The 11,990-nt window shown below is 47.7% G+C and overlaps 1 protein-coding gene across 9 annotated transcripts in view; it reads left to right on the top strand.

Annotated features, from left to right (window-relative positions):
- Nucleotides 1–7,169, top strand: part of Rabgef1 (RAB guanine nucleotide exchange factor 1) — a 66,103-nt gene extending 58,934 nt beyond the window's left edge. For all 9 annotated transcript variants that reach the window (XM_087195747.1, XM_004839997.3, XM_087195745.1 and 6 more), the window contains 2 exons: nt 2,190–2,446; nt 4,443–7,169. In XM_087195747.1, coding sequence (XP_087051873.1) covers nt 2,190–2,446; nt 4,443–4,841 — 656 coding nt within the window. In that variant the 3' untranslated portion in view covers nt 4,842–7,169. The remainder of the gene's footprint in view (nt 1–2,189; nt 2,447–4,442) is intronic.
- The last annotated feature ends 4,821 nt before the right edge of the window (nt 7,170–11,990 follow it).

An 11,990-nucleotide genomic window follows, 5' to 3' on the forward strand; every position in this document is an offset into this window, starting at 1 on the left:
CACACTCTGCCCGGCTGTCCTCCTGATGACAAGTGGAAACCTCAAACAGAAGGCATAAGGTGATTATCTGCAGCCTCTGGGAAAGAATAAGCAGATTAGAGAGGGAAATGGTCACGCAGAGAACGGTGCCTGGAGCAGTGAGTTTCCTGTTTACTGGCCTTTTCCTCCCTTCCCCTGAGTGAGCGGCAGAAGAATGAAAAGCAGCTTCTCTCAGCCCAGAGGACGCTGGACCAAGGGCCCTCCAAAGGATGAAGGCTGCGGGAGAAATGCTTGGGTTCTCTGCCTTTGGTCTCCTCTTCTGCCCTCTCTTCCCTTCTACAGGCAGCCTGGCCCATGGATGTAGTGGCCACACACATGCCCAGATGAGAAAGAATTCACTTCTAAAACTTGCAGGATAAAGATTAGTGAGAAAGTGATTCACATTTAAAGTAGGGCATGGGGGTGCAGCTTAGTGGCAAAGTGCCACCCAGCATGCCCAAAGCCATGTGTGTGCATACACACATACCTCCACACACAGTTTAGGGGCCAAAAATCAGTAAGACAAGGCAGAAAACTACAGTAGATAAATGAAAGTAGTAAAAAGGGCAAAAAAAAAGAGCTTCCTACTTACCCAATTCTTTTTGTAATACTATTTAAGCAGAAAAGAGAAAATCCACTGAAGCATAATATAGATAATTAGAACCCAGAATTAAAAGATTAAAGTAACCAAAAGTCCTGTCATTGCCACAGTAGTAGGGGGAGTGAAAGCCCAAGTCAGTCCAGCAAGGCTGCTGCCTGCCCCGGCAACGCATCTATCTCCTGCCATTGGTCCCCACCTACCTGTGTCCCCCCGAGGCTGCAGCCCATGAGGGCCCCACGTGGTTGCCTCTGACATGGAGCTCAGGGAAGAGTCCTGGGGCACGTGCCAGCGTCTGGCCTGAGCTCTGAATGCTTATTCCTGCCAGTGGCACGTTTGCCACCTGCCTTGTCCTGTCATGTCCCAGCCAGCGAACATGCGTGTACACCACAGGCTCACCCTGCCACGTGACACCAGGAGCTCATGCCCGTCCTCACCCGTGTCTCCTGGGCTCTGTACAGAGGCTGCACGGTTCCCTGGTTGGACTTAGTGGTAGGTGAGGGCAATGAGAGATTTTCTTCTGTGAGAACTAAAATGGTCCTTTGGAATAAACATGTTCCCTTGCTTTGTCCCTTCTGCCGGTAAGCCAGTGACATGTGTCATATGTGCCCTGTGGAGATTTTCATGCCAAGAGGATTGACCACTGCAGACCCAAGTGTGCTGCATTCTGATCTCCAGTACAAAGATGTTTTGTGTAGTAGCCACATTGCTCTGTATTTTTTTTTTTTTTTGGTACCAGGGATTGAACTTGGGTCCTTGCACTTGCGCAGCAGCTGGCAAAACCGCTGAGCTAAATCCCCAGCTCTGCTCTGTATTTTTTATCTGTGTGTATAATCATACATATGAATGGGTTCATTGTGATATTTCCTCACATGCATACAGCTCAAAGGGAGAGAGCAGTGTCATTACCATTTCCCTCTCCTTGCCATCGCTTTAGTTTGCAGCCTTTCCCTGCTTGCCCTGGACACTGATGTATTAGGTGTACGCAGTACATGAACCCTCAGTGAGAGTGGCCACCGTGCTCCATCTGGGCCTCGGCACTGCCCTTTCTACCCCGTCCCATCTTTGGTCCTTGGCTTTCTCAGCTCCCAATGTGAGTGGGAACATGCTGTGTGCAGTGTGTACATTGAGACTTCTCAATGGAGCAGAACAATAAAAGACTTCTGGCAACTCTCCCTTCACCCAGCTCAGAGGCCAGCCCCATGTGATCAGAAGCCTGGGTTTAGGGTCAGATGTGGTTTCAAATTTTCACTGCTGTCTCCTGCTCTCCGTGTGATTGTGGGGGTCACTTACCCTCTCTCAGCCTCTACTTCCTCATCTATGATGGGTAATCATCTTCATTGCATAAGCTTATGATTGTGGAGCATGCTGTGTACTGCCTGGCTCGAGGGTCAGTGTCCTGTGAGGGAGAACTTGTATTTACTGTTGGGGCCCAGGCTCTTCATAGCCTCAGTTAGCTGCTGGACGGGGGGTCAGTGGGGACTTCCCCGTCACTGCAACAGGTAGAAGTATCACCCTGTTGCTTCTCTCATTGATCGTTTCCCACGTTGACATCATGTCTTCCACCTCACAGACATCATCGAGATGGACTCGAAGCGCGTGCCCCGAGACAAGCTGGCCTGTATCACCAGGTGCAGCAAGCACATCTTCAACGCCATCAAGATTACCAAGAATGAGCCTGCATCCGCAGACGACTTCCTGCCCACGCTCATCTACATTGTGCTGAAGGGCAACCCGCCCCGCCTGCAGTCCAACATCCAGTACATCACACGCTTCTGTAACCCGAGCCGGCTGATGACCGGAGAGGATGGCTACTACTTCACCAACCTGGTAGGACTGGAGTCGGGCTTACAGAGGGGGTTGACTGATTGACTGACTGATTGATTTTTTTCTGGGTTTTTTTTGAGACAAGATCTTAGTTCAAGCTGCCCTTGAACTCAGTATGATCCTCCTGCCTCAGCCTCCCCAGCGCTGGGATCTCAGGGGTGCACCACCACACCGGCTTCCCGAGGGACTTGTGTTTGGGCTGTCATGGACTGCTCCCAGGCTGGCTGGTGATGCTCGCTCTGTGTCATAGAGCACATGTGACCAGGTCACGCAGATTCTCCACCTCCTGGCACTTGGCCAGAGGCTGTGTGGCCTTTGGAAAGGAGGCGCTGTGTCTTGCTGAGGGTGTCACTCTGGCGTCCTGGCCACAGGCAAGTCCTGCCATCAGTCAGGTCTTGGAGCCTGACCCTCTTTAGAAGGCTGACCTTACTCTGCCCAGGGCTCCTGAGTCTTCTTTGCTCTGGAATTTCTTTTTCTGGCCTTGGCTTCCACCATTCACTTGTTCATTCTGCTGCAGATGGTGCATCCTCTGCTCCTCCTGAGGGGTTAATTCCCCGATGTGCTGTTCTGTCCTCTTCGTGCCTCGCTGCCACTGCCCTGTCCCAGCTGACAGTTCTGTCAATCACCCGGGCGGTGAGGACCACAGGTCTGGAGCCCGCACTGAGCTCCAGTGTTCATTGTGCCTCAGACACAATTCACTCAGAGCTGAAATCACTTCCCCACTGCCAGGGAGTTGTCCAGGTCCCTGTCGCTGTTAGGAGTGTAGGGGTCATGTTAGATCCACCTCTCCCCTGGTGGCCGGGATGCGTGAGTGCACGCACGCTGTGAGCCAGTGGGCGGGGTCCGAGGGAGACACCTGCAAGAGATGCAGGGCTCTGCTGGGATGAGTCTCAGGAACCTCAGTGCTGCCTGGCCATCCGTTTCACTTACATGACTTCCCTGTGGAAGTCGTGCTCAGGGTGAAGTGTCATGCTCCCTGCAGAATGACTCAGTCGGTGTAACGTGTGACTCGCGGGTGTCTGTGTAGCAGGCCTGTGCCCTGCGCATCTGTGTCATAGCTGCTGCCATTTGTCCCCTGCCTCGTGGGGACGTTCGGGCCAAGCATGTTGTGTGGGCTGTGTTGTCTCCCGACTCACAAGAATCTGGCTGATACTGCCCCCATTTTACAGTGCCGAACAGCATTTTACAGAGGTCGGCTGACTTTCCCAGGGCCACACACTGTTGCTGTTAAGTGAGAGAGGTGACAGTTAACTCAGGTGGTCTGACTTCAAAGTTCTTCCTTCGACCATTTTTTTTTGGTAGCAGGCGTTGAACTCAGGACCTTGCACTTGCGAGGCAGGTGCGGCACCACTGAGCTAAATCCCTGGCCCTCCTTTAGCCATTTGATGGTAAAATATCTCTTGGGGATCAGGGGCCCTCAAGAATCGATGCCCCTGGCTCTGGTGGGGTGGTGGGTCTGGCTGGAGCTCTGAGGGGTGGCTTTGTGGTGCCCTCGGAAGGGACACCCAGATGCTCAGGGAAACGTGAGATTGGCTGTGAGTAGGTGATTTTCAAGCAAAAAAAAAAAGCTTCCTACGTACCCAATTCTTTTTGTAATAAATTCTATTTAAGCAGAGAAGAGAAAATCCACTGAAGCATAATAAAGATAAACTCATTGCTATATAAATAAAGGGAAACTCATTGCTCTTTGTCTGCTTTTGCTCCTGTTTCAAGTTCTCCATAACAAGATTTTTAAAAATCTATTTGAATCTGTGCATGGTGACGCACACCTGTAACACCAGCACTGGGGGCTGAGGCAGGAGGATCACAAGTTTGAATGAGCCCTGGGCAACTTAGTGACTTAATGAGACCCTGTCTCAAAATAAAAAATAAAACAAGAGTTGGGGAGTGCAAAAGCCCTGAGTTCAATCTGCAGTACTACACAAATAATTCTTTAAAAAACAGTTTGAATATTTGTAGCTTTTCACACGTGACTAATAATATTCTCTTCTCTTGGCAGTGCTGTGCTGTGGCTTTCATTGAAAAATTGGATGCCCAGTCTCTGAATTTAAGCCAGGAGGATTTTGATCGCTACATGTCTGGCCAGACCTCTCCCAGGAAGCAGGAACCTGAGAGCTGGTCCCCGGACGCCTGCCTGGGCGTTAAGCAGATGTATAAGAACTTAGATCTCCTGTCTCAGTTGAATGAACGGCAGGAAAGGATCATGAGTGAAGCTAAGAAACTTGAAAAAGACCTAATAGATTGGACAGATGGAATTGCAAAAGAGGTGCAAGACATTGTTGAAAAATACCCACTTGAAATTAAGCCTGCAACCCAGCCATTAGCAGCTATAGACTCTGAAAATGTTGAGAACGACAAACTTCCTCCACCATTGCAACCACAAGTGTATGCAGGATGATGGCACTTGAGGGAGAGTATTTATTTGAGCCTGACTTGTAGGTAGCCCTTACCACATCCTCTGATTGGGGTCTAGAACATAACTTAATTGCTTACAGACGTCAGAACATTTTAAGGTACAGTCAGTGGGGGTTGTTTAGTTTGTTTTGTTTTCTTTATTGTGTCAGGGGAAGCTTAGTAAATAATAAAATACTATTTATTTGAGTTACTGAAACAGATTCATTTAAGGCTTATGTAAAAATTCTGTTTAAATATTTTTTTCCTCCATGATTTTCCTCTGAGGTATTCACTATTTAGTTTGGGGTAAATAATTGCCTTTTAAAGGAGAAAACAAATCAATGCCACAAAGTGTATGTTGAAGGGAATCCAGTGTTGCCAGTGTTGCCACTGTTCCACATTTTGAAATAATTTTGTAACTGTAAAGACAGAAGATATATTGATAAGTAAATATGTAAAATTGTAAATATGTAAAAGAAAAAAAATGGCATCTCTTGTGCATGGCATTTTGTGTGTACTTTTTTTTTTTAGTTTAAAATGAAGTACAGTGGACTCTTGACTTACAAACTCCGTTCATTCCCAAGGGCAGGTTGTAACTCTAGTTGGTCAATTGCCTTCAAAGTCTCTCTCCTGGAAAGAAAAAAAAAAACAACAAGTCTCTCCCCTGGATAATTTCAGGCCACACTTTCTTCCAGCCAGATCCCAGTTTCCTTAGAGAGACACTGGCCCAGGATTTCCCAATTAACCCCACACAGGAAAGGATGTGGTAATGTTCCTTCCAGAACTCTTTCGGGGTTAGATCTATATCTGAGACCATCTGGAAGAACTAGCAGCCAGCATTCGGGTCATAACTCCAGACTGTAGTCATAAGTTAAAACTAAAATACCAGTCATAACTCAAGTTGTTTGTATGTCAGGCCAGTCGTAACTTAAGGATCCACTGTATACTGGATGTGCCTTTAGCACCTTTTTATTCAGTTTGCCCTTTGTGTCTGTGCATTTCGGGGGGCAGGTCCTGGTCTGGACACTCAGGGAACGCATGGAGGCCTCCGAGTGGTGCATGCCAGTGCCTGGACGGCCCGGAGACATCATGTGACCCTCTCCTGGTGCCTTTCCGCCTCAGCACTCACTCACATTCATGGCTTGAGGCTTCTGTGGTGGGGCTGCCCTGGCCATGGTAGCTCACTTAGTAGTATTGCTACCCTCTTTCCCACCAGATGCTGCAGCCCCCAGGGTTATGAAAAACTGTTCCCACACATTGCCCGATGACTCCTGGGCACAAAGTCACCCCGCTTAATCACTGTCTCCCATGAGCTAGGGAGTCCTCCTGTAGCCAATGGGATGTGAACAGAGGTCATGTTAGGGCACAGCATCATGGTAACCAGGCCTCACGCGGTGCACAGCCTTTCCTAGTCCCAGTGAAGCTTTTCAGAACCTACCCATGCCTGGCTAGTGACCTCCGCAGATCATCAGTGTCCTTTTGAAATATGGGGATTCCCCAGGGCGCCCTCCTTGAACAGTGTCACATCTAAAAGCAGTGCTTTCCCAGCATCTCCCTAAGCACAGCTCAATGTGTATTGAAATAATTGTGGACAAAAATGAGGGTGGTCATAAAGCATGGAATCCTTTATTTAAGTTTACACGTAAAGCATACCAGGCACGACACTTCTGTCATAAAGCACTGTGGAAGACAGGAAGCACAGCCAACCGGTCACCAAGCTCACATGGAAGCTAGCAAGTTACTGTCTGGCACCAACGAGAATCTTCTCTTGGAATAACCTCTGCTCAAATGATTTCAGCAGCTTTCCCCTTCTTTGTTCCTGTTTTCTATGTACTTTCTAGGTGCTAATCCAGGTATACATAGTCTTCATTCCTCTGGAAATACAGTGCTTTTTATGTTTGTTTAATATGCATATCAGCTGGGTGTGGTGCACACCTGTAACCCCAGCACTCTGGGAGGCTGAGGCTAGAGGATTTCGAAGTTCAAGGCCAGCGTGGGCTACAGTGCAATTTCAAGACCACCCTGGACGACAGAGTGAGACCCTATCTCAAAAGAAAAGAAGAAGAAAATACATATCAGCCTCTCAAAACAGCCAACCTCTGAGTTTCTTACAGATCTTTAAAGTAGGTTGTTGAATTGAGGTTTTGTAGATGTTGGTCATATTCTTCAGATATGGACTTGCCTCAGGTAGGAGGCTTGTATTTCTCTTAAATCAGCATCAACACAGTGGCCAGTTTGTGTTTCTCGACAAGGAAGTGTGATATTTTATGTACTGTAAATGTTGGAATACACCTTTGGGAAGGAAGCCTTATCAATAAAGTTTCATGATTCATCCCTCTTCCAAATAGATTGATTTGGGGGTCTTTGATAGAGGAATACACATCATTGCTAATATTCTCACATTACCAAGGTTGCCTTTTTAAGCTATAGTCATCTTTATCTTACTTAAAAATGGAACATGAAGTTCAATCCCTGGTACCAAAAAAAAAAAGTGATTAAAAATGGAACATGAAAGAGACTTTATCAGTTAAAATTCAAAACGATAAGGACACAGTATTTGCTGTCACCACTGTTATTGTTCTGCAAGTTCTACTCAAGGTACTCGGTCTTCAAACACAAAAGTAAAGGAAGGAGAGTCCATCTAATGGAGGCTGAGATGAGAGCAGATGGGGAGGCTGTTGCTCTGGAGTGGACAGGGGTTTTGATTTGATTCTCTTACCATTAGCTCTTTGAGGTTGGACAAATCTCTGAAGTTCCACACACCTCCACTGTGAAATTGGGATAACAAAAGTGCCCGATTCCAGGGGTGGCTGCCAGGTTAAAATGACCTAAAACAAGGGGTAGCTATTATTTCTAAGTGATTTTTCTATGTAGAAAACCCAAGAGAGCTAATACCAAAACTTTTTTTTTGGTACCGGGGATCGAACTTGGGACCTTGCACTTGTGAGGCAGGCGCTGGAACCACTGAGCTAAATCCCCAGCTCGAAACTATTAATGTCACTGAAACAGTGCTATGAGATGGTAAAATAGCCTTAAAAGTAGCTACACAACTTGTACTCGTTACTAACCAGTTAGCAAATACCGGGCAAAATTCATTCATGATAGAAACAAGTACAAGTCAACCTAGAACTGAGAGCTTTGAAAGATGCATACAAAAACAGCCATACAACAAACGTACTGGGCCTATGCTTAGCTCCCTATGCTTGGATTTGAATCCTCTGCAGTTGACATCTTGAAATTCTTAATTTTATCCTTGATTTAGTGGTTTGTAAGTGAAGTCTGATGGGACAACGCCCATGGTGCCTTTGGCAGGGGTGACATTGGTGAGCCTTGCCTTGGGCAGGCTGAAGGTCCCAACCCTCCTATGGCAAGGTGTGAGGATCCGACTCACCTGGACTATCTAGGGCCCTGCGCCAAGTCGCCACGTGAGTGTAAACTCAGGAGTTAAGGGTTATGTCTAGATGTCCCGCCAAAGCCTCATTTGCCCACATCTGGGCTTGGTGAAGACTATGGGGCACTCTAGCTGGCTTGCTGTTGGCAGGAGGGCCTGGTCAGAAGAGGCGGTCACTATGGGCTTCCCTTCCTGGCTGCCATGTGATAACCAGCTCCACCCTGTTCCTCTGCCATGCTGCCCTGCCTTGGAGCCACTGGACTGCTGACTGAAACCTCCACAAACCGTGAGCCAAAATAAAACTGTCCTTTAAATTGTGGGTGTGAGTATTGTGTCTCAGCCACAGGAAAGTGACTAATACCTCAGGTGTGATACAAAGGGGCTTGTTAAGAGTCAGGAAAGTCCAAAGGTCTTAGGAGCTTTGTGCAGCGAACTGGGGACAAAGACTAAGAACGTTTATTCTATGTCACTGAATGGGGTCTGAGGTCACCTGAAAGAAGAGATGAGGACTTTGGCTCACCCCAGGCAGTTTCTTGATGCCTTGTCAGGAAAAAGCATTTCAGGATGGGCAGGCATGGTTATTAGGCGAAATCAAAGAAGTACACACTCCAAAAGTGTGGGCCCTGGAGGGTGAGGCGAGCTCTGGGTGTGGGCAGCCTGGACTACTTGTGTGGCCTGAGTATCAAGACATATGGTCTAGTGTGGTTTTGTTTTGTTTTGTTTCTTTTTGAGTTCTCATTTCCTGCACCCTCTGCCCCACTAGGATGGAGTTCTGCTGAAATGCACTTGAGTGCACGGAGAGACTCATAGCCTACCAGGGAGCCAGACAGCGGGGACCTCATAGACCCTGGTGGGGGTGTACAGTGCAAAGGAGTCCAGCAGTTCCTTATAAAAATAAATATGCAATGACTACACAATCCAGGAATTGTATTCTTGGATATTTGTCCCAGAAGTTTGATGACTTACACAGAATTGTGTGCAACAATGTCCCTAACACCTGTGCTCATGACGGCCCCACCGAAATGGAAATGACCTGGATGTCTTCAGCATTGTCTGTGGACTTGTAGGCTGGATTCTCTCCCACCAGCACAAATCCTGGATCCATCATGAGCATCAAAGTCTCCTTGCTGTTTTAATTACTATGCCATTGTATGGATGTCCTGGTTTGCCCATCTGCAGTTTAGAAACTTAGCAAGATCCTGTCTCAAACTGTAAAAAGGGATGGGGCTGCAGCTCAGTGTGAAGGCCCTGGCTTCAATCCTCAGTACTGGACTAGGGGGAAGAAAAAAAATGGTTGAGCAAGCAAAATATATAAAGCACTCCTACAACTCAACAACAACATGTTACAAAGCAATTAAAAATTGACAAAGGACTTGAGTGGCCATTTCTCCAAGGAAGATATCCACTTAGCCTTCCACACAGGAAAAGAGGCTCAGGGTTAGGAGCCATTAGGGAGATGCAAATCAAAGCCACTATGAGCTACCTCTCCACCCACTTCCTGTGGCAACCTGTACATAAAGGCTAATAGCACCTCCATAGTGTATGTGCTGAACTGGGGATGGAACCCAGAGCCTTCACAATGAGCTACATCCCCAGCCATTCTTTTTTAATTTTTATTTTGAGACAGTCTCGATAAATCACCAAGATGCCCAGACTGTTTGCATTTGCAACCCTCCTGCTTCAGCCTTCCAGAATGCTGGGATTACAGGCAGGTCCCACCATGCCCAGCTATGCGCTTCTATTTTGAACAGCTCCAAAATAGAAATGTTCTGTGTGTCCTTCCGGTGGTGGTGAGTAGGTGAGCAAACTGTGACACCCTACACAACAGAGTAGCATTTGAATATCCCAAGCACTCTTGACTCAGACGAGGACAGAGGTGAATTTCAAGACCAATTGGCTGAGTGAAAAAACAGCCCAGGGTCACAAAATGTCGTCCAGTGTGATCGCAGGTGTGTGATACTGAGGGATGGCAGGATTAGGGTGAGAGACAGGGGCCGTGCGTTGGTGTATGGTGGAGGGTGACGCTAGGGTTGGCTTGCAGGTGGGTCCTGGTTCTGCCCCACTGGAGATCATGCGGAGCCTTCAAGCACAGAGAGAGAGAGAGAGAGAGAGAGAGAGAGAGAGAGAGAGAGAGAGAGACAGAGAGAGAGGCTAAGTCAGGGTTGTTTAAAGCCAGTAGCAACCATTGAAAACAAACACAAACACTTCATAGCCAGGCATGGTGGCTCAGGTGGTGAGGCTGGAGGATCGAAAGTTTGAGCCCAGCCTGGGAACTTAATAACTTAGGGAGACCCTGTCTCAAAATAAAAATTTTTAAAAAGCCTGGGATGTAGCTCAGTGAGAAGGCTCCCCGCTATAGGAAAGGAAGGAAGGGAGGGAGAGAAGGAGGGAGAGAGGGAGGGAGGGAGGGTGTTATGGCTGTGTCTAGATGTCCCCGCAAAGCATCACACAGTCCTAGGGGCTTTTCAGAGGTGGCTGGATCTAGAGTGTGTGGTGCTGGATTGAGGATGTGTGATGACTAAATCAGTCCACTGACCGGCTTGGTATAGCTCTGCCTAGGATTAAGGGTGTAAGTGTTTTGCCTGCCCTAGGCCAGGTAGCCTCTGTAAAATATAAGGGAAAGAAAGAGGGCTAATGTGTCCTCCCCTGCCTGCTTGCTGTGGACTGTTTCTTCCTCTGCGATGCCTCTCTTCCCTACCTCCCTTGGAGCCAGCTTACTGTGGACTGAAACCTCTACAAACTGTGAGCCAAATAAACCTTTCCCTTTTTAACTTTGGGTGTCGGGTATTTTGTCTTAGCAAAGACAAAAGTAACTAAGTCGGGGGGAGCTTCTGTGCATCTACTTAGTATAAAGTTAAAGAGAAACAGATGCCTGCTGTGCCTAAGCCCAGCTGCTGCAAGTCGCCCACTGCCTGCTGCTACCTGCAGGTCACAGGCAGGGGCAGCCATGGGGAGCTGACGCTGTGTAGGACCGGCTGTGTGGTATCAGAGCAGGGAACCTCAGAGGGCTGGAGCCTGCCCCCTTTGAAAGAATAATGACTTTTGTGCAGCGAGGGTGTCCGGTTTAAGTTTCTGATACTGAATCCCACTCCTGCTGACTGGTTTCACTGCCAGAGGACAACCGCAGGCTCCCCTAATTAAAAAGCCAATGGCAGGGGCTGGGGATTTAGCTCAGTGGTCCCGCTGCCTGCCTGGCAAGCACAAGGTCCTGAATTTGATCCCTGGTACCAAAAAAAACCAAAAAGCCAGTGACAGGCCAGGGATTTAGCTCAGTGGCACTGCACCTGCCTCAAAAGTGCAAGGTCCTGAATTTGATCCCCTGTTCCAAAAATAAATGAATAAAAAGTCAATGAGAGCTGGGTGTGGTGGTGCACTCCTACGATCCCAGCACTCTGGGAGGTTGAGGCAGGAGGATCTCAAGTTCAAGCCCAGCCTGGGCAATTTAGTGACTCATTGAGACCCTGTCTCAAAAGAAAAAATGAAAGGGGGTGGGGCTAGGGATGTAGCTAGGGATGTAGCTCAGAGCAAAGGCCTTGGGTTCGATTCCTAATAGTGCCAAAAAAACCCCCCAACCCAAAAAACCCTATCATTGATTATTTGGTTCCCTCCCAACAGATTTGATTTCCCTTGATGTTATAGCCTAAAATCAGGCTCCATTATCTTGGGAGCTTTATTCAAGAATTTTACTGCTTTTCTGTATTTTATTATAAATGATTATATTAAAGGGTTTTTATTTTTTTGCTACCGGGGATCGAAGTCGGG

The sequence above is a fragment of the Heterocephalus glaber genome, unplaced genomic scaffold, assembly GCF_053883595.1.
Source record: "Heterocephalus glaber isolate CG9 unplaced genomic scaffold, H.glaber_assembly_v1.0 deba00001610, whole genome shotgun sequence".
Taxonomy (NCBI): domain Eukaryota; kingdom Metazoa; phylum Chordata; class Mammalia; order Rodentia; family Bathyergidae; genus Heterocephalus; species Heterocephalus glaber.